A 19087-nucleotide genomic window follows, 5' to 3' on the forward strand; every position below is an offset into this window, starting at 1 on the left:
AGAGATCTAAAAGGATATGAAGACTAACACCACCTGCTCTTGGCCCCTTCATTCATTCGCCCTTTCCTTCTGATTATGTGTATTTCCTTGTGATTATGTATATGTCTCCTATAGTTTAATTCACTTTTGTTTTTGGACTTTTTAATATGCTCTATATTGGAATGATTAACAAAGTCTTGAGTTATGTTTTTATACTTAAAATGAATAGCTATGATTTTCAGCCTAAAAAGACTGTGCTGATATTTTGTATTTCTAAATTTTATATTGAAATTCCATTTATTTTACTTCACATTGAGAAATATTCCATAGCATGAAAGCCTGAAACCATTAGCTTTTCTTTAGAGGTCGAACAGTTTGTAACTTGTCATGATGACGATGTTATATAATAATGTTGTCAGGCTCTTTTGTATCCATCCAGTTTTCTTCCCCATTGTAAGCTCCTCAGTGACAAGGATTTTTGTCTTTTCTTCTCCTTGTGTCTGGTCTGCATTACACTAAGTTTTTAGTCAGTGCTTCTGACTGACTCAGAGGATATGATACTCAACTGTGGTGAACTATTTATAGTGTGGGATTAAATAGAATAGCCTATTACCCTAGAATTTCATATAACTGCCTCATTTTCATCATTTAAGTCTTTCAGATGTCACCTCCATACAGAGGTATTTTCTGATCACCCTCTAGGGATAGCCTAGTACCATAGTTCATGTTCTTCAGAGAATTAGCCCTATCTGCAAATAGGCTTTCGGTTGTTTTGTTTTCCTCCCCACACTAATATAAGCTCTTTGAGAGCAAAAACTTGTTTACTTGATGCCTAGAACAGTACCGAACATAGCAGTTGTTTAATAGGTATTTGTCGACTGGTTTTTGGTCTGTTTATTTAATGTTAACTTTTGAATTATATTTGCATGTGAATTTTTTTTCCTGTTCTTTTTCAGTTTTTCAGAAACACTAGAATTGGCAGATGACATGGCCATTGATATTCCTCATATTTGGTTGTACCTTGCTGAACTGGTGACCCCCATGTTAAAAGAAGGCGGAATCTCCATGAGAGAACTTATCGTGTAAGTTATACTTGTTTCTTTTGATGTGTATCTACTTAAAATAACTCAGAGCTTACCAGCTGGCTTTCTAGCATAGTGCTCTTGCTTTAGTGCTTTTGAGGACTCTCACACGCAGCCTGTGGCTCTTTAAGACTTCTAATTTCAGTATAAACATGTTATATTTTTCTAAATTGGAGAAGTGATGGGGATATAATAGCCCTGTGGTCCATTAAGGTTAGATATGGCTCCAGAATCATGTAATTGGAAGGTGATTGCTCCTGGAAGCTTAATGTTAATCTGACTTTTATGTCTCTCATTGCTCCAATGCTGTAAGAAGTTATAGTTCCACATAATAACTTTCAGACTGTGGTACCTGCATAGCACATGCTCAGGTTGTTTTAAAAGGAGCTGAGCTCTTAGGCATTTCTAGATTTGGACGTGAGTGGGAAATTGTTGCTACATTGTGTAGACTCTTCTTCAAAACATTAGTATTTCCCCCAAAGCTGTTCACATAGTCAAACTCTGCATACTATTGTGTCCCTTTTCTTTGAGATTCACAAAGCGTATTGTAGCGCATTAAAAGTTATGAGAATCCTATAGTAAAACCAAGCAACAAATAAAAACTTTAGCTTTGTTTAAGTCAGCAGTGCTTCACTTAATTGACTGTAGAATCCTTTTTTGAGGAATAATTATTGGCATCCTGTGGAACACAGTTTGGGAAATACTGATATAGACTGTGAGAAAATTGGTCCCTTTCTGTTTCATCTGGATTCTAAAGAAAAGCTTCCTTTCTTAAAAACACTTCATAACTAAGCTTCACAACTCCCTGCTACCTAAGGTGCTTCTCTTCTTTCAGCTTAAGGTGGAGCTCATGTAAATAAACAGATTGTTAAGTGAGACTGATTGCATTGCTTCTGTCACTGAAGCAGTTAGAGAAAAAGGCAAAACCCAGGAATTCTAAAGTCTCTTTCCAGCTTCCCCATGAAGCGTAAAGTGAACCTGAAGTCTCTGAACTACTTCTGAAAATTATTACTTAGAGATGTTCTGGAATTTTGGCTTGCCCAGTATTATTTAGGTTGCACAGTATCTGTTCTTTTGGCATACATTGTTTGCATACTGTTCTAGAACAGAGAATTTGTTCAGAGGTACTTAATCACTACTCCTATCTTTTACAGAGAATTTAGCAAACCTTTACTTCCTGTCGGAAGAGCTGGAGTCTTGCTTTCTGAAATATTGCACCTTCTATGCAAACAAATGGTGAGTGTTGGATTTAGCAGCCTATTGGGAAGTGCAGTGATTTTGATCTTGGGTTATCCGTGAAAAGCTTAGATATCACTGTGCAGGTAACTCTCTTAACTTCTATTATTTGAAGAAAAAAAAAAAAAGTGAGGTTTCTGGTTCAATCTAGTTTCTTCCAAAGGTATATTTGTCCTTCTGTTTTCTGGTAATTTGGGAAAGAATTATCTAATCTCAGCTAGATTTGGTACAATTCTAAAGAATCTCAAGATGTATTTTATTTGTGGCTAATTTTATCTTCTCTTGAAACAAAATGGCTATATTATTTATACTTCTTAATAGATTTCAATTAAAACTCCTCTGCTTTCAGAGAAAGATAAGATTCATAAAATGATTAATTTTACAATATTTTTGGATCATGGGCTAGGTAATCTGATTAGAAATAGATGGTAAAAAAAAATCATATTGATGTCACTTACATGTGGAATCTAAAATACAACACAAATGAACTTATCTACGAAACAGAAACAGACTTACAGACATAGAGAACAGACTTTTGGTTCCCGGGGTGGGGTTGGGGTAGGGGAGGTAGGGGAGGGATGGACTGGGAGTTTGGGATTAGCAGATGCAAACTATTATATGTAGAATGGGTAAACAATAAGGACCTACTGTATAGCACAGGGAACTATATTCAGTATTCTGTGATAAACCATAATGGAAGAGAATGTGAAAAATAATGTATATATGTATATATATGTATAACTGAATCACTTTGCTGTGCAGCAGAAATTAACACAACATGATAAATCAACTATACTTCGATAAAATAAATTTTTTAATGGCAAAAAAAGAAATAGGTGGTAAAAATGATTCTGCAGGATTGTGAATTTCTATCTTAAAGTTGCATTTATTTTAGTTTAATAAATACTGCATAATTCTCTGCAAAGCTCTATGCTAGGATTTTAGTCTGCAAAGGTAGCTAAATCTTCAAAGAATTTATAGACTGGAGAGGGAGACAAACAAATCTAAACCAATAGTTTCAAAAGAGAGTGTCAGTGCTATATTAGAGGTCTAAGACGTTTGGGAAGGTGGTGTAGCTTCACAAAGGTGATGTAACTCCTGGGGTGAGAAACGTCAAAACAAAACAACTCACGTATGAAAATTTTAGAGTGATTTCTGACTTAAACTATACTTATTTGTTAATAGTTATTCATAGATAGGTGTACTAAACAGTCTCGTCTCTAATTCTAGTTGATTACCTATTTGTTCTTAATATTCTTTGCTTGATGGCACTAAAGTTTTTATTGAACCCCAGTTTGTAGATCCAGAATTTTCTCCTGCTCTTCTACCTACTTTAGTCCCTAAAATTCAAATTCTCCTTAACTTTTATTTGTAGAAACAGAAAGCAAATTCTCACTTCTCCTAACTAAAACAAAATTCTCATAGAATATAAGCTCTGGAATTAGCCTGAGTTTAAATCCTGACCCTGCCAGGTTATCAGCTATACCTTGGGCAAGTTAGTCTGTGAAATAACTAGTACATGTTCCTTAGATGACAGTTGCAGCCTCAAAGCCTGACATTTTCCTTTATCACTGTGACTTTGTTCAGGCAGTGGACTTGTACCTCCTCATCAGTTTTCCACCTGACAGCAGCTCTTCTCTGTTGTTTCCTGGGCTCAGCCTTGCACTTCTTCTTGCCCTTGAAATAATTCTCATTCCTTGATTAGGAGCAATGACTTCCTTAGTCATTCTCATGTTAGGTAGCATAATCATAATCTACTATGAAGAGAGACTCCAGGGAGGCTTATTGAATGGCTTTAATAGCAGATGCATATAGCACTATCCAGGAAAAGAGACAGTTGTGAATTTATAAGCTCTGTGAATTGGACTCTTTTTAGTTGATTATATTCATAAACCCCAAACACCAGCTTGCAGATCCCCAGATTAGTCATCTGGTAGAAGAAATTATTGAACGTTAAGCAACTATACTTCATTTACCATTACGTTTATGAACATTCAGACATCTCAGTTTGAAAGCTAAGTGTCCTAAGAAATTAACTTCATATCAGCAAGGAAAAGTTTCAGTTTTTTAGCCTTCCTTCAAACTTCTGTACTTTTGACTTCTTTTTCTCCTTCCAATGTAAAAGTAAATGGATTGGACTTAATGTCTGTTTTAGAGCCATAAGAAAGTGGGAGCCTTATGGAGGGAGGCTGACCTCAGCTGGAAGGATTTTTTACCAGAAGGGGAAGATGTACATAATTTTCTCTTGGAGCAGGTGAGTACAAGCAAGGCTTGTGCCTTCCTGTTTGATCGTAGTTGGTCTGTTTCTTAGAGGAGATAAAAGTATTTGTACTAGTATTCCAGTTATTAAAATTAGACCAAAATAGGAATCATGGTCAAGATGTCATTGTAAGTCCATGCTTTAAAGCCACTTTACCCAAAAAAAACCTCGTGGTTCCTAAGGACAAATATTTTCTGATCTCTCGTCAGACTCAATCACAATTCTCACCAGGCAACTTTTAACAACATCGTAGCTTTTTGTCTTTGCATTCATTAGATGATAGATAAAAAAGAAAAGAAAATTTTAAGGATTTAGCCACGCTTAGAAAACAAGCTACACGTCTCCATGAACCAGAAATGAAATTGATGAATAAAGTAGGGTTAATAGGGCTAAAGCTGCAAGTCTTCTGAGCTCTGGATCTGAAAGCAAATAGAGGCAGGAGAAGTTACTTCTGTGGGGTAATAGGGTCCAGATGCCCCTTTCAAGGTAGAAGATTGGAGACAGGCTTACTGCATGTCACTAAGTGGAAACTCGATAAATAAATACAAGGAAGTAGATATAGTCTTATAGGCAGAACCTTAGCTAAGCTGCCTACTGACTTGGTAACTGGATTCAGAAATCCACAACAAGGCAGAAGGCTCCATAGTCAATATAATCTGGTCCTAAGTAAAGAATTGTGGGGGATCAAATAGAGGCAACCATAAAAAGAAGAGTGACAAAACAAAAAACTTCCTCTCAAAATGATCCTGCAAGTCAGAATCCTAAAACATCTGAGGAAAATAAATGCTAAGACAGCCAACAAAATCGGCAATAAGAAGAAAAAAATCACTCTTAGGTAAAAAGAAAGTAATAAAGCAATCAGAAAATGACTTTAAGTATATTTTAAGCTGGATATATTTAAGCTGGATAAAGACATTAGGTTAACTGTGGACTTTAGCTTTCTTTTGGTTGTAGTCCAGATACACTGAGGAGTACTCCTACATAAGGCATAATTTATCTTGCATAGCTGGGCTCATAAAAAGTGGAAGAAATTCCCAAGTAACAAAACGAATAAGGGCGGAAAAAGCCAAAGATGAAATTGGCTCTGAGCAGTAAGCACATGTAAAGGGTGTGTTGCCTAATACCATTATAAGCGCTGCCAGAGATCTTGAAGATGTTGAAATGGTCCCAGTTCAATATTACCCTGGCTCCAAGAAGCAGCAAACCAAAATGCTCTTTGGAGAAAACTATACTCAACTTAGCTCTTACTTTCTGCAAATTAACATTATCTAAATATATGAGTTAACACTTAAGAGTTCATTTAAAGTATAATGAAACAGGTAACCATGAGTGACAGTAAACAGACAATAAGTGCAAGATTTAGACTCCAGAGACTTGAGATAATGGAATCATCACTCAGCATATAAAATAACATTATTTTAAAAAGAAGGAATCACAAAAATGAGCAAACATGAATAGAGTAGTCAAAATGACTGGGCAGATATAAAAAGAGAAGGAGAAGAAACTAGACAGAATTCTAAGAGATGTTATGAAATTTAGAGGATAGAATGAGAAAGTCTAACATGCGTCTAATTGGAGTCCTAGAAGGGAAAATAGGGTGAATGGAGAAGAGGCAATATTTGAAGAGACTGTGGCTGACTTTTCCAGAACTGAAAAATATATGAATCTATATAGAAAGCACACGTATACCACATAGGATAGTTACATTTTAGTGAAACTACATAATATCAAAAGCAAGCAAAAAAGGATTTTAAAGTAGCTAGAAAGAAGCAGCACATCACCTACAAAGGAAAAGCAGACTTTGCAATAGCAACAATGAAAGCCAGTTGTTAATCAAAGTATACATAGATAACAATGGAAGATGGTGGCGTAATCTTTTTTTTTTTGCGGTGGGGGGGCTGCATCGGTCTTAGTTGCGGTAGGTGGGATCTTTCATTGAAGCACGCGGGCTCTTCATTGCGGAGTGCAGGCCTCCCTCTAGTTGTGGCGCACAGGCTCCAGGGTGCATGGGTTCTGTAGTTGTGGCGTGTAGGTTCCAGAGCGTGTGGGCTCTGTAGTCTGCAGCACGCAGGCTCTCTAGTTGAGGTGCAGGAGCTCAGTAGTTGTGGGGCATGGGCTTAGTTGCCCCACGACATGTGGGACCTTAGTTCCCTGGCCAGGGCTTGAACCCGTGTCCCCTGCATTGTAAGGCAGATTCTTTACCACTGGACCACCAGGGAAGTCCCGGAATAATCTTAAAGTTAATCTAGAGTTGACTTCCAAATAAACTAACCTTTAAGGATAAGGGCAACATATATTTAGAAACTTAATAACACACTTTTAAGTAACCCGTGAGTCAACGAGAAATCGTAAAAGATTTTTTAAATATTTCGTACTGAATGAAAATGAAAACACAACACATCAAAATTTGTGGGATGCAACTAAAGCCGTACTTAGAGTGAAATTTTTAGCGCTGAACACCTGTGTGTAGGAAACAAGTAAGGTCACAAATTAGTAACTTCAGCTTCAACCTTACAAAATTAGAAAATGGAAGAGCAAATAAAACAAAGTAAATAGAAAAAAGGATGGGCTTCCCTGGTGGCACAATGGTTGAGAATCTGCCTGCCAATGCAGGGGACACAGGTCCGAGCCCTGGTCTGGGAAGATCCCACATGCTGTGGAGCAACTAGGCCCATGAGCCACAACTACTGAGCCTGCGCGTCGGAAGCCTGTGCTGTGCAACAAGAGAAGGCTGCGAAAGTGAGAGGCCCGCACACCGCGATGAAGAGTGGCCCCCGCTCACCGCAACTAGAGAAAGGCCTCGCACAGAAACAAAGACCCAACACAGCCAAAAATAAATAAATAAATAAATAAATAAAAAATTTAAAAAGGAAATAACAAGAATCAGAGCAGAAGTCAATGAAACAGAAGAACAGTAGAGAAAAGTCACTGAAGTCAAAAGCTGGTTCTTTGAAAAGATAAAATTGATAAACCCCTAGCCAGACGAATCAGGAAAAATAAAAAAGAGAAGGCACAGGTTTCTAATAAAAAGAATGAGAGAGGTGACATTGTATAGATTCTACACATAACAACAAGTAAGAGAATTTTGCAAATAATCTTTATGCCAATAAATACATCAACTTAGTTGAAATGAGTAAATTTCTTGACACAAACTACTAGAGCTGACTCAAGAAGAATAGATAACCTGAATATCTATGAAAGAAATTGAAGTAGTTAACGTTCTCACAAAGAAAACTCCAGGCACCAGTGAGTTCAGTGATGAATTCTACCAAACATTTAAGGGAGAAATAATGCCAATTCTGCAAAGAATTCTACACCAATTCTTCCAAAACATTGAACAGGAGAGACTTATTTTCCAACTCATTCTGTGAGGCCAGCATTAAATTGATAACAAAATCAAGGGCATTTCAAGAAAAGGGAACTATATAGACCAGTATTCCTAATTAACACAGAGAAAATCTTGTCAACAAAAATTTCACAAATCAAATGCAACAGTATATAAAAAGGATAATACATCATAACCAGGTAGGTTTTATCACAGGAATGTAAGGTTAATTTAAAATTTAAAAATCAGTGTATGGATGGAGGGAAGATGATATAGTAAGAAGGTCCAGAATTAGTCCCTCCACTGAAACAACTATTGAGCTGGGAAGGTCTGTTAGAATCAGCTATTTTGGAATTATGGAGTGGAACACATGCACTACCAATACCAGGAGGATTCTTGATGAAAAAAAGAGTCTGGTAAATTCCAGTGATTTTGGTGTTTTGCATAGAAAGCTATCAGCCCCCAGCTCTGTGACAGACAGCTGAGGAGACAGTAGCACCTTCTTTCTGGCGCCAGGTTGAGCAATAAAGACCTTGTCCTCTAAAGTAGGGTGCTGTGTCTTTTAATCTGCCTAGCGGTTCACTGAGTATCCTGTGCAGGACCTTGATGTCATTTCAGCTCCTCACCCTGAAGCAACTTCTTGGATGGAGTCTGTCAGAGAACTTAAACAGAACACATTTATGTCTTCCCCACACCCCCACGCCCCTCTCTTTTTCTCATTGGATCCAGGCATTCACTGAAATCTCTGAAAGGTCACTGGCTGACTGCAGAGACAATGGATCAGAGACTTCAGTAACCATATACGAGAAGGAATATAGTCCTTGTCTAAAAGTCACTAAACAGATGACTGCAACATCATACGGGGTGAAGGAGAGCATCTAATGTCCAGACTTACTGCATTACACTGTCTAGTTTTCAACAAAAAAATTATGAAGTATTCAAAGAAACAGGAAAATATAGCTCATTCACAGGGGAAAAAAAGAAAATGACAGAAAGCATCCCTGAGGAAGCCCAAACATTGGGAATACTAGACAAGGACTTCAACTGACTTAAATATGCTCAAGTTGCTGAAGAAAACCATGGACGAAGAAATAAAGGAAATCAGAATGATGAATTGAACAAGTTGAGAATACTGGTAAAGAGGTAGAAATTATAAAAAGGAGCCAAGTAGAAACTGAAAAGTGATAATAGCTGAAATGAAAAATTAGACTCTTTCAACAACAGGGTTGAGCAGGCAGAAGAATCAGTCAGCGAACTTGGAAACAGGGCAATTGAAATTGCTCAGTCAGTCAGGAATCACTGATTCAGCACTAATTTACTACGATGAAAATCCATCTTCAGTATTCACAACAGATACACTCTTTTACTAATTGTTTTGCTAATGAAGTTTCTGGCATTGTTATATGAAACTGAATATCATTGAATTTTTTTAAAAGTCCCTATAGTTTATTTTTTAAAGAAAACTTTAAATTGTAATAATACATATTGAAAAAATAATCCATTTAACATGAAAAGAGGCTTTGAAAAAAATTGCTCAGTTTGAGGAGCAAAGAAAAGAGAAACAAGAAAAATTAACGAAGTCTAAGGACCTAGGGGACACCACCAAACACATCAGTATATACATAACGTAGTCCCAGAGAAGGGAGAAAGGAGCAGAAGAAAGTATTTAAGTATTTGAAGAAATAATGGTCGAAAACTTCCCAAATTTGATCAAAGATATGAATCTACACATCTAGGAATTTCAACAAACTCTAGGCAGGATAAAGTCAGTTTCACATCAAGATATAATAAAACTGTTGAAAGACAAAAACAAAGAAGAAATCTTGAAAGCATCAAGAGAGAAGAGACTCGTCACATACAAAGAAGCCTCAATAAGATTAACAGCCAATTTATCATCAGAAACTATGGCTGTCAAAAGACACTGGAATGATATATTTAAAGTACTGGGCTTCCCTAGTGGTGTAGTGGTTAAGAATCCGCCTGCCAATGCAGGAGACACGGGTTCGAGCCCTGGTCCGAGAAGATCCCGCATGCCGCGGAGCAACTAAGCCAGTGCGCCACAACGTCTGAGCCTGAGCTCTTGAGCACGTGTGCCACAACTACTGAAGCCCACACACCGAGAGCCTGAGCTCCGCAACAAGAGAAGCCACCGCAGTGAGAAGTCTGTGAACCACAATGAAGAACAGCCCCCGCTTGCCTCAACTAGAGAAAGCCCCGCGCGCAGCAACGAAGACCCAGCGCAGCCAAAAAAAAAAGAATAAAGTACTAAAATTTAAAGACTGTTTATATCTGGCAATATTTCCTATAAAAATGAAGAAGAAATTAAGACATTCCCAGATAAAAACTGAGTTAGTAGACCTCCCCTGCTAAACTGAGTCTTTCAGGCTGAAGCAAAAGAGCACAAGAGTGTAACTCGAAGCCATGCAAAGAAATATAGATAAATGGTAAAAGTAACCACACAGGTAAATATAAAAGCAAGTATTTTTATGTTTTTGGTTTGTAGCTCCTCATTTTCTTTGCTATATGATTTAAAAGGCAAATCCATAAGAAAATAACTATAAATATGTGTTAATGGGCATACATTGTATAAAGATGTAATTTATGAAAATAACTACATAAGGATGGTTTCCTCACAGAATTCACATGAGACCCAGCAGTTGTACTTCTAGGTGTATATCCAAGAGAAATGAAAACATATGGCACCCTGATTTGAAGTCAAATAAACCTGGATTCAGGTTCCAATTTTCTACCACTTAAGACTTTAAGCAACTTACTTGATTTCTCTAAGCCTCATATTCCTCACCTATGAAATGCTTATAATAACTATCTGGTAGAATTTTTATGGGGATTAAATGAGATAATGTTTAAGAAGCACTGAGCATAGAGAGGAACTCAGTCAGTTACGGATGATGTTGTTATTAATAAAAATGTTTAGGGCTTCCCTGGTGGTGCAGTGGTTGAGAGTCCGCCTGCCAATGCAGGGGACACGGGTTGGTGCCCAGGTCCGGGAAGATCCCACATGCCGCGGAGCGGCTGGGCCCGTGAGCCATGGCCACTGAGCCTGCGCGTCCGGAGCCTGTGCTCCGCAATGGGAGAGGCCACAACAGTGAGAGGCCCGCATACCGCAAAAAAAAAAAAAAAAAAAAAAAGTTTAAAAGACAAAAAAATGAGGTTCCAGAAAACTTGGCCTTCTGTATCCTGAATTTTAGCTTTCTTCTAAAATGGCTGGTTTAGAGACTCCCCTGGTGGTCCAGTGGTTAATACTCCACACTCCCAATGCAGTGGGGGGGGGGCTGCGTTCGATCCCTGGTCAGGGAACTAAGCCTGTGTGCCGCAACTACTGAGCCGGCGTGTCACAACTAGAGAAGCCTGTGCACCACAACTAGAGAGCCCATGAGCCACAACGAAGACCCAGCACAGCCAAAATAAATAAAAACTAAAATGGCTGGTTTAATGCCCTTTTTCTGGGAACCCGAGTACATTCTGCAAGAGGTAGTGATGAGCTGATCCATAAATTTGAAGCCCAGCCTTCTAGGTTCTAGGAGGATTCGATAACATATACAGAAACACAGGGATTCTGAGAAATAAATGTTTCTCTCCAATGACCAAGGTAAACTTTACAACTCACCACTGACTCTGTTTGGCCATGGTAAAGACGTTCACTTTCACATTTTTATGTCATATTATATTAATGAGCAGTGTAATTCATGTTTGACTTTGCTGTTGTTGTTAATCACTCTCAGACCTTCAGTCATCTATGTAGGTTTAGGGTAGGTTAAAGAGGTATTCTGTGTAGGTGTTCTATCACCTAAGAGTGTTAGAACAAATTTGGAGAATGTTTCAAAGCTGTGAAAAATTGCCTGTTCTTAAAAGAACTTATGGCCATCTTCTTGTGATTTTGTATGTATACTGAAATGTGGTGGTTGAGATATTTATCAACATTGAATCAGAAAAATTGTAATACTGAATCATGTTTCTAAACTTTATAGGAATAGATTTTAAAATGAGACATAAGTGGTAAAGACAATTAAAATGATAGAATGAAATTTTTTTTCACAGAATTCAAGGTAATTTTTTCTTTGTGGATCAAAGGAGGGTATAGAAATATATCAGAGTCTTCTAAGGTACTAGAGGAAAATATGTTAATAATCTTTAATATTTTAATCTTCATGGTTTTTGCATAGAGAAACTTCATAAGGCAAAACATACTTATATACCTCATTTCCTTATACCCTTGAAAATGAAAAATCATTTTGATTATTGATTTTTTTTAACTACCCATCTAAGAGTTAAACAATTATGGCATCGTTTCTCACACTCGGATTCAGAATGGTCAAGAGGTGTTTAAAGGAGTTGACAAAACTAAAACTATAGAGTTTTTGACAGCTGCTCGGTGGCAATAGTGATACTAAATCATAGGCTGCAGAAAGGGAGTTAAATTGTACCCTTGCCAGTACTCCTGCCCTGCCTTAGAGCTATGTCACAGCTAAAAGCCAGACTGAAGCACCCAAGGGTATTATGTTAAATGAAATAAGTCAAGAGAAAGACAAATATTGCATGATTTCACTTACATGTGGATTCTACAAAACAAATCAAAACCCATAGATACAGCGAATAGGTAGTTGGTTGCCAGAGGGGAAGGGGTTGGCAGGGGTGAAATAGGTGAAGGGGGTCAAGAGGTACAAACTTCCAGTTATAAAATAAATAAGTTATGAGGATGTAATATATAGCATGGAGAATACAGTCAATAGTATTGTATTGACTTTGTACGGCGATAGATAATGACTAGACTTATTGTGGTGACCATTTCACAGTGTATACAAATGGCAAATCACTATTTTGTACACATGAAACTAATATAATATTGTATGTCAGATGTACTTAAATTTTTTAAAAAGACTGAAATTCAGAATGATTTGGAGGAGAAGTAAGCTTGCTTTTGTTTTTAAGAAGAAGCAGAGCTATGCAGTATTAAAAAATGGGGAAATATTCAGAAGGGTAATGGAGTGAGAATCTTTTAGAACAATAAATATAGAATGGCTTCTGCTGATCATTTTGATTCCATGTGCAATAGAAGAGATAGCCCATGACTTTGTTTTCCTCTCAGGGTGATAATAATATTGAATTATGTTAATATGTTTAACACTGTATGTTACAGAAGTTGGACTTTATAGAGTCTGATGGTTCCTGTTCCTCTGAAGCACTTTCAAAGAAAGAACTCTCTGCCGAAGAGCTGTATAAGCGACTCGAGAAACTCATTATTGAGGACAAAGCAAATGATGAACAGATCTTTGACTGGGTAGAGGTATAAAGACTATGTCACCTTCCCTGATATCTCTGAAAGAAAGATTCTTGTGGGATCCCTTCATTCACATATTTACCCTCTCACTTAATGGGAGTTTTTAACTTTAATGAAGTTAGTTTTTATTCTTACATGTTTATGTATTTGAAACTAATGCTGTTTTTCTATTTTTATAAGATTCGTAGTCTTTTATAAAGTCAGGTAAAAATATTCAGAACATAAGCCATTTTTCTGGATCTCTCATTAGTTTTGGATACACCCTGCATTTTACCATTCAAAAATTTTCATTTCTTTCTTAATGTTGTCATGTTTTAAATACTAATCTGGATAAAATTAATAAGCAATATATAATTATTATTAAATGTGTTGACTGACATTTTCATAACGACACTCCCTTCTGGAAACTTCGTATCTTATTTATCTTGTGGAGTCTGTTGATTATGTCCATTTTTAATTTGTTACTGTATTCCTTTAAATAGTAACTTCTGTTTATGTACATGTGTTTTATTTGTGCACATTTCCATGGGATCATATACTAATCCAAGTTGAAAGAAAGCCATTGAAGGCTAATCTAGTTCTCTCCCTCTTGCATAAATCTTGTTTTGTAGTCCTTCTAATGGGCTGTTGTTTTTTTAACAACTCATTTCCAGGCACTGAGAAATAATGAAGCTGCTGATAAATTGGTTTTTCTACCTATTTTCCCTGCTGTCTATATGATAATCTATCATCTCACCTAATTCAGAATCTTTTTTAAGTAATTTATACTAGTCAGTAAGATATATCCCTATCTCCCCCTCTAGGTTCTTTCATTCGTTCCTGAAATCTTGATATCCAGACCCTTGTCTGGTTATTCTCATACAAACATAACCTGGATTTTGAGCATTCCTCACAAAGTGACATGTGCAAACTGAGCATGATCACCAAGTGTGGTCCAACAGTACAGTTACGTGGTGCTTTTTGCTTTTTTTTTTTAAAACTCTGTGCTTCTGGCAGGCTCACTACACTGAGCTCAAACTGCTCTTTCAGTCTTTTTTTTTTTTTTAACATCTTTATTGGAGTATAATTGCTTTACAATGGTGTGTTAGTTTCTGCTGTATCACAAAGTGAATCAGCTCTACGTATACATACATCCCCATATCCCCTCCATCTTGCATCTCCCTCCCACCCTCTCTATCCCACCCCTCTAAGTGGTCACAAAGCACCAAGCTGATCTCCCTGTGCTATACGGCTGCTTCCCACTAGCTAGGTATTTACATTTGGGAGTCTGTATATGTCCATGCCACTCTCTCACTTCGTCCCAGCTTCCCCTTCCCCCTCCCCGTGTCCTCAGGTCCATTCTCTACATCTGCATCTTTATTCCAGTCCTGCCCCTAGGTTCTTCATAACTTTTTTTTTTAAGATTCCATATATATTTGTTAGCATATGGTATTTGTTTTTCTCTTTCTTTCTTACTTCACTCTGTATGACAGACTCTATGTCCATCCACCTCACTAGAAATAACTCAATTTTGTTTCTTTTTATGGCTGAGTAATATTCCATTGTATATATGTGCCACATCTTCTTGATCCATTCATCTGTCGATGGACACTTAGGTTGCTTCCATGTCCTGGCTATTGTAAATAGACCTGCAATGAACATTGTGGTACGTGACTCTTTTTGAATTATGGTTTTCTCAGGGTATATGCCCAGTAGTGGGATTCCTCGGTCATATGGTAGTTCTGTTTTTAGTTTTTTAGAAACCTCCATACTTTTTTCTCCATAGTGGCTGTATCAATTTACATTCCCACCAACAGTGCGAGAGGGTTCCCTTTTCTCCACACCCTCTCCAGCATTTATTGTTTTTAGATTTTTTGATGATGGCCATTCTGACTGGTGTGAGGTGATACCTCATTGTAGTTTTGATTTGCATTTCTCTAATGATTAGTGATGTTGAGCATTCTTTCATGTGTTTGTTGGCGATCGGTATATCTTCTTTGGAGAAATGTGTATTTAGGTCTTCTGCCCATTTTTGGATTGGGTTGTTTGTCCTTTTGATATTGAGTTGCCTGAGCTGCTTGTAAATTTTGGAGGTTAATCTTTTGTCAGTTGCTTCATTTGCAAATATTTTCTCCCATTCTGAGGGTTGTCTTTTCGTCTTGTTTATGGTGTCCTTTGCTGTGCAAAAGCTTTGAAGTCTCATTACGTCCCATTTGTTTATTTTTGTTTTTATTTCCATTTCTCTAGGAGGTGGGTCAAAAAGGATCTTGCTGAGATTTATGTCATAGAGAGTTCTGCCTGTGTTTTCCTCTAAGAGTTTGATAGTTTCTGGCCTTACATTTAGGTCTTTAATCCATTTTGAGTTTATTTTTGTGTATGGTGTTAGGGAGTGTTCTAATTTCATTGTTTTACGTGTAGCTGTCCAGTGTTCCCTGCACCACTTACTGAAGAGGCTGTCTTTTCTCCATTGTATATTCTTGCCTTCTTTATCAAGGATAAGGTGACCATATGTGTGTGGGTTTATCTCTGGGCTTTCTATCCTGTTCCATTGATCTATATTTCTGTTTTTGTGCCAGTACCATACTGTCTTGATTACTGTAGCTTTGTAGTATAGTCTGAAGTCAGGGAACCTGATTCCTCCAGCTCTGTTTTTCTTTCTCAAGATTGCTTTGGCTATTCGGGGTCTTTTGTGTTTCTAAACAAAGTGTTAAATTTTTTGTTCTAGTTCTGTGAAAAATGCCATTGGTAGTTTGATAGAGATTCCACTGAATCTTTAGATTGCTTTGGGCAGTATAATCATTTTCACAGTGTTGATTATTCTAATCCAAGAACATGGTGTATCTCTGCATCTGTTTGTATCATCTTTAATTTCTTTCATCAGTGTCTTATAGTTTTCTGCATACAGGTCTTTTGTCTCCTTAGGTAGGTTTATTCCTAGGTATTTTATTCTTTTTGTTGCAGTGGTAGATGGGAGTGTTTCCTTAATTTCTCTTTCAGATTTTTCATCATTAGTGTATAGGTATGCAAGAGATTTCTGTGCATTAATTTTGTATCCTGCTACTTTGCCAGATTCATTGATTAGCTCTAGTAGTATTCTGGGAGCATCTTTAGGATTCTCTATGTATAGTATCATGTCATCTGCAAACAGTGACAGCTTTACTTCTTCTTTTCTGATTTGGATTCCTTTTATTTCTTTTTCTTCTCTGATTGCTGTGGCTAAAACTTCCAAAACGGTGTTGATTTTTTTTTTTTTTTTTTTTTTTTTGCGGTACGCGGGCCTCTCACTGTTGTGGCTTCTCCCATTCCGGAGCACGGGCTCCGGACGCACAGGCCCAGCGGCCATGGCTCACGGGCCTAGCTGCTCTGCGGCATGTGGGATTTTCCCGGACCTGGGCACAAACCCGTGTCCCCTACATCGGCAGGTGGACTCTCAACCACTGCGCCACCAGGGAAGCCCAACTATGTTGAATTTTAATAGTGGTGAGAGTGGGCAACCTTGTCTTGTTCCTGATCTTAGTGGAAATGGTTTCAGTTTTTCACCATTGAGAGCAGTGCTGTCTGTGGGTTTGTCATATATGGCCTTTATTATGTTGAGGTAGGTTCCCTCTATGCCTACTTTCTGGAGGGTTTTTATCATAAATGGGTGTTGAATTTTGTCAAAAGCTTTTTCTGCATCTCTTGAGATGATCATATGGTTTTTCTCCTTCAATTTGTAAATACAGTTTATCACATTGATTGATTTGCATATATTGAAGAATCCTTGCTTTCCTGGGATACACTTGATCATGGTGTATGATCCCTTTAGTGTGCTGTTGGGTTCTGTTTGCTAGTATTTTGTTGAGGATTTTTGCATCTACATTCATCAGTGATATTGGCCTGTAGTTTTCTTTCTGTGTGACATCTTTATCTGGTTTTGGTATCAGGGTGATGGTGGCCTTGTAGAATGAGTTGGGGAGTGTCCCTCTCTCTGCTATATTTTGGAAGGGTTTGAGAAGGATACGTGTTAGCTTTTCTCTAAATGTTTGGTAGAATTCGCCTGTGATCGATTTGGTCCTGGGCTTTTGTTTGTTGGAAGATTTTTAATCACAGTCTCAATTTCAGTGCTTGTGATTGGTCTGTTTATATTTTCTATTTCTTCTGGTGCAGTCTCTGAAGGTTGTGCTTTTCTAAGAATTTGTCCATTTCTTCCAGGTTGTCCATTTTATTGGCATATAGTTGATTGTAGTAATCTCTCATGATCCTTTGTATTTCTATAGTGTCAGTTGTTACTTCTCCTTTTTCATTTCTAATTGTATTGATTAGAGTCTTCTCCCTTTTTTTGTTGATGAGTCTGGCTAATGTTTTATCAATTTTGTTTATCTTCTCAAAGAACCAGCTTTTAGTTTTATTGATCTTTGCTATTGTTTCCTTCATTTCTTTTTCATTTATTTCTGCTTTGATCTTTATGATTTCTTTCCTTCTGCTAACTTTGGGGTTTTTTTGTTCTTCTTTCTTTGATTGCTTTAGGTATAAGGTTAGGTTGTTTATCTGAGATGTTTCTTGAGGTAAGATTTTATTGCTATTATCTTCCCACTTAGAACTGCTTTTGCTGCATCCCGTAGATTTGGGGTTGTCGTGTTTTCATTGTCATTTGTTTCTAGGTATTTTTTGATTTCCCCTTTGATTTCTTCAGTGATCTCTTGGTTATTAAGTAGTGTATTGTTTAGCCTCCGTGTGTTTGTATTTTTTACAGATTTTTTTTTCCTGCAGTTGATATCTAGTCTCATACCGTTGTGGCTGGAAAAGGTACTTGATACAATTTCAGTTTTCCTAAATTTACCAAGGCTTGATTGGTGACCCAAGATATGATCTATCTTGGAGAACATTCCATGAGCACTTGAGAAGGAAGTGTATTCTGTTGGTTTTGGATGGAATGTCCTATAAATATCAATTAAGTCCATCTTGTTTAATGTATCATTTAAAGCTTGTGTTTCCTTATTTATTTTCATTTTGGATGATCTGTCCGTGGGTGAAAGTGGGGTGTTAAAGTCCCCTACTATGATTGTCTTACTGTCGATTTCCCCTTTTATAGTTGTTAGCATTTGCCTTATGTATTGAGGTGCTCCTAAGTTGGGTGCATAAATATTTACGTTTGTTTTATCTTCTTCTTGGATTGATCCCTTGTTCATTATTTAGTGTCCTTCTTTGTCTCTTGTAATAGTCTTTGTTTTAAAGTCTATTTTGTCTGATATGAGAATTGCTACTCCAGCTTTCTTTTGATTTCTATTTGCATGGAATATCTTTTTCCATCCCCTCACTTTCAGTCTGTATGTGTCCCTGGGTCTGAAGTGGGTCTCTTGTAGACAGCATATATATGGGTGTTGTTTTTGTATCTGTTCAGCCAGTCTATGTCTTTTGGTTGGAGCATTTAATCCATTTACATTTAAGGTAATTATCGATATGTATGTTCCTATTACCATTTTCTTAATTGTTTTGGGTTTGTTATTGTAGGTCTTTTCCTTCTCTTGTGTTTCCTGCCTAGAGAAGTTCCTTTAGCATTTGTTGTGGAGCTGGTTTGGTGATGCTGAATTCTCTTAGCTTTTGCTTGTCTGTAAAGGTTTTAATTTCTCTATCAGGTCTGAATGAGATCCTTGCTGGGTAGAGTAATCTTGGTTGTATGTTCTTCCCTTTCATCACTTTAAATATGTCCTGCCACTCCCTTTGACTTGTAGAGTTTCTGCTGAAAGATCAGCTGTTAACCTTATGGGGATTCCCTTTTATGTTATTCGTTGTTTTTCTCTTGCTGCTTTTAATATTTTTTCTTTGTATTTAATTTTTGATAGTTTGATTAATGTGTGTGTCTTGGCATGTTTCTCCTTGGATTTATCCTGTATGTGACTCTGCGCTTCCTGGACTTGATTGACTCTTTCCTTTCCCATATTAGGGAA

The 19087-nt window shown here is 37.3% G+C and overlaps 1 protein-coding gene across 17 annotated transcripts in view; it reads left to right on the plus strand.

Moving 5' to 3' along the window:
* Positions 1-19087, plus strand: part of EIF4G3 (eukaryotic translation initiation factor 4 gamma 3) — a 374779-nt gene that overhangs the window by 342875 nt on the left and 12817 nt on the right. For all 17 annotated transcript variants that reach the window (XM_081224467.1, XM_081224470.1, XM_081224463.1 and 14 more), the window contains 4 exons: positions 936-1061; positions 2216-2297; positions 4453-4551; positions 13041-13187. In XM_081224467.1, the coding sequence (XP_081080593.1) occupies positions 936-1061; positions 2216-2297; positions 4453-4551; positions 13041-13187 (454 nt within the window). The remainder of the gene's footprint in view (positions 1-935; positions 1062-2215; positions 2298-4452; positions 4552-13040; positions 13188-19087) is intronic.

The sequence above is a fragment of the Mesoplodon bidens genome (assembly GCF_964165515.1).
Source record: "Mesoplodon bidens genome assembly, chromosome: 2".
Taxonomy (NCBI): Eukaryota; Metazoa; Chordata; class Mammalia; order Artiodactyla; family Ziphiidae; genus Mesoplodon; species Mesoplodon bidens.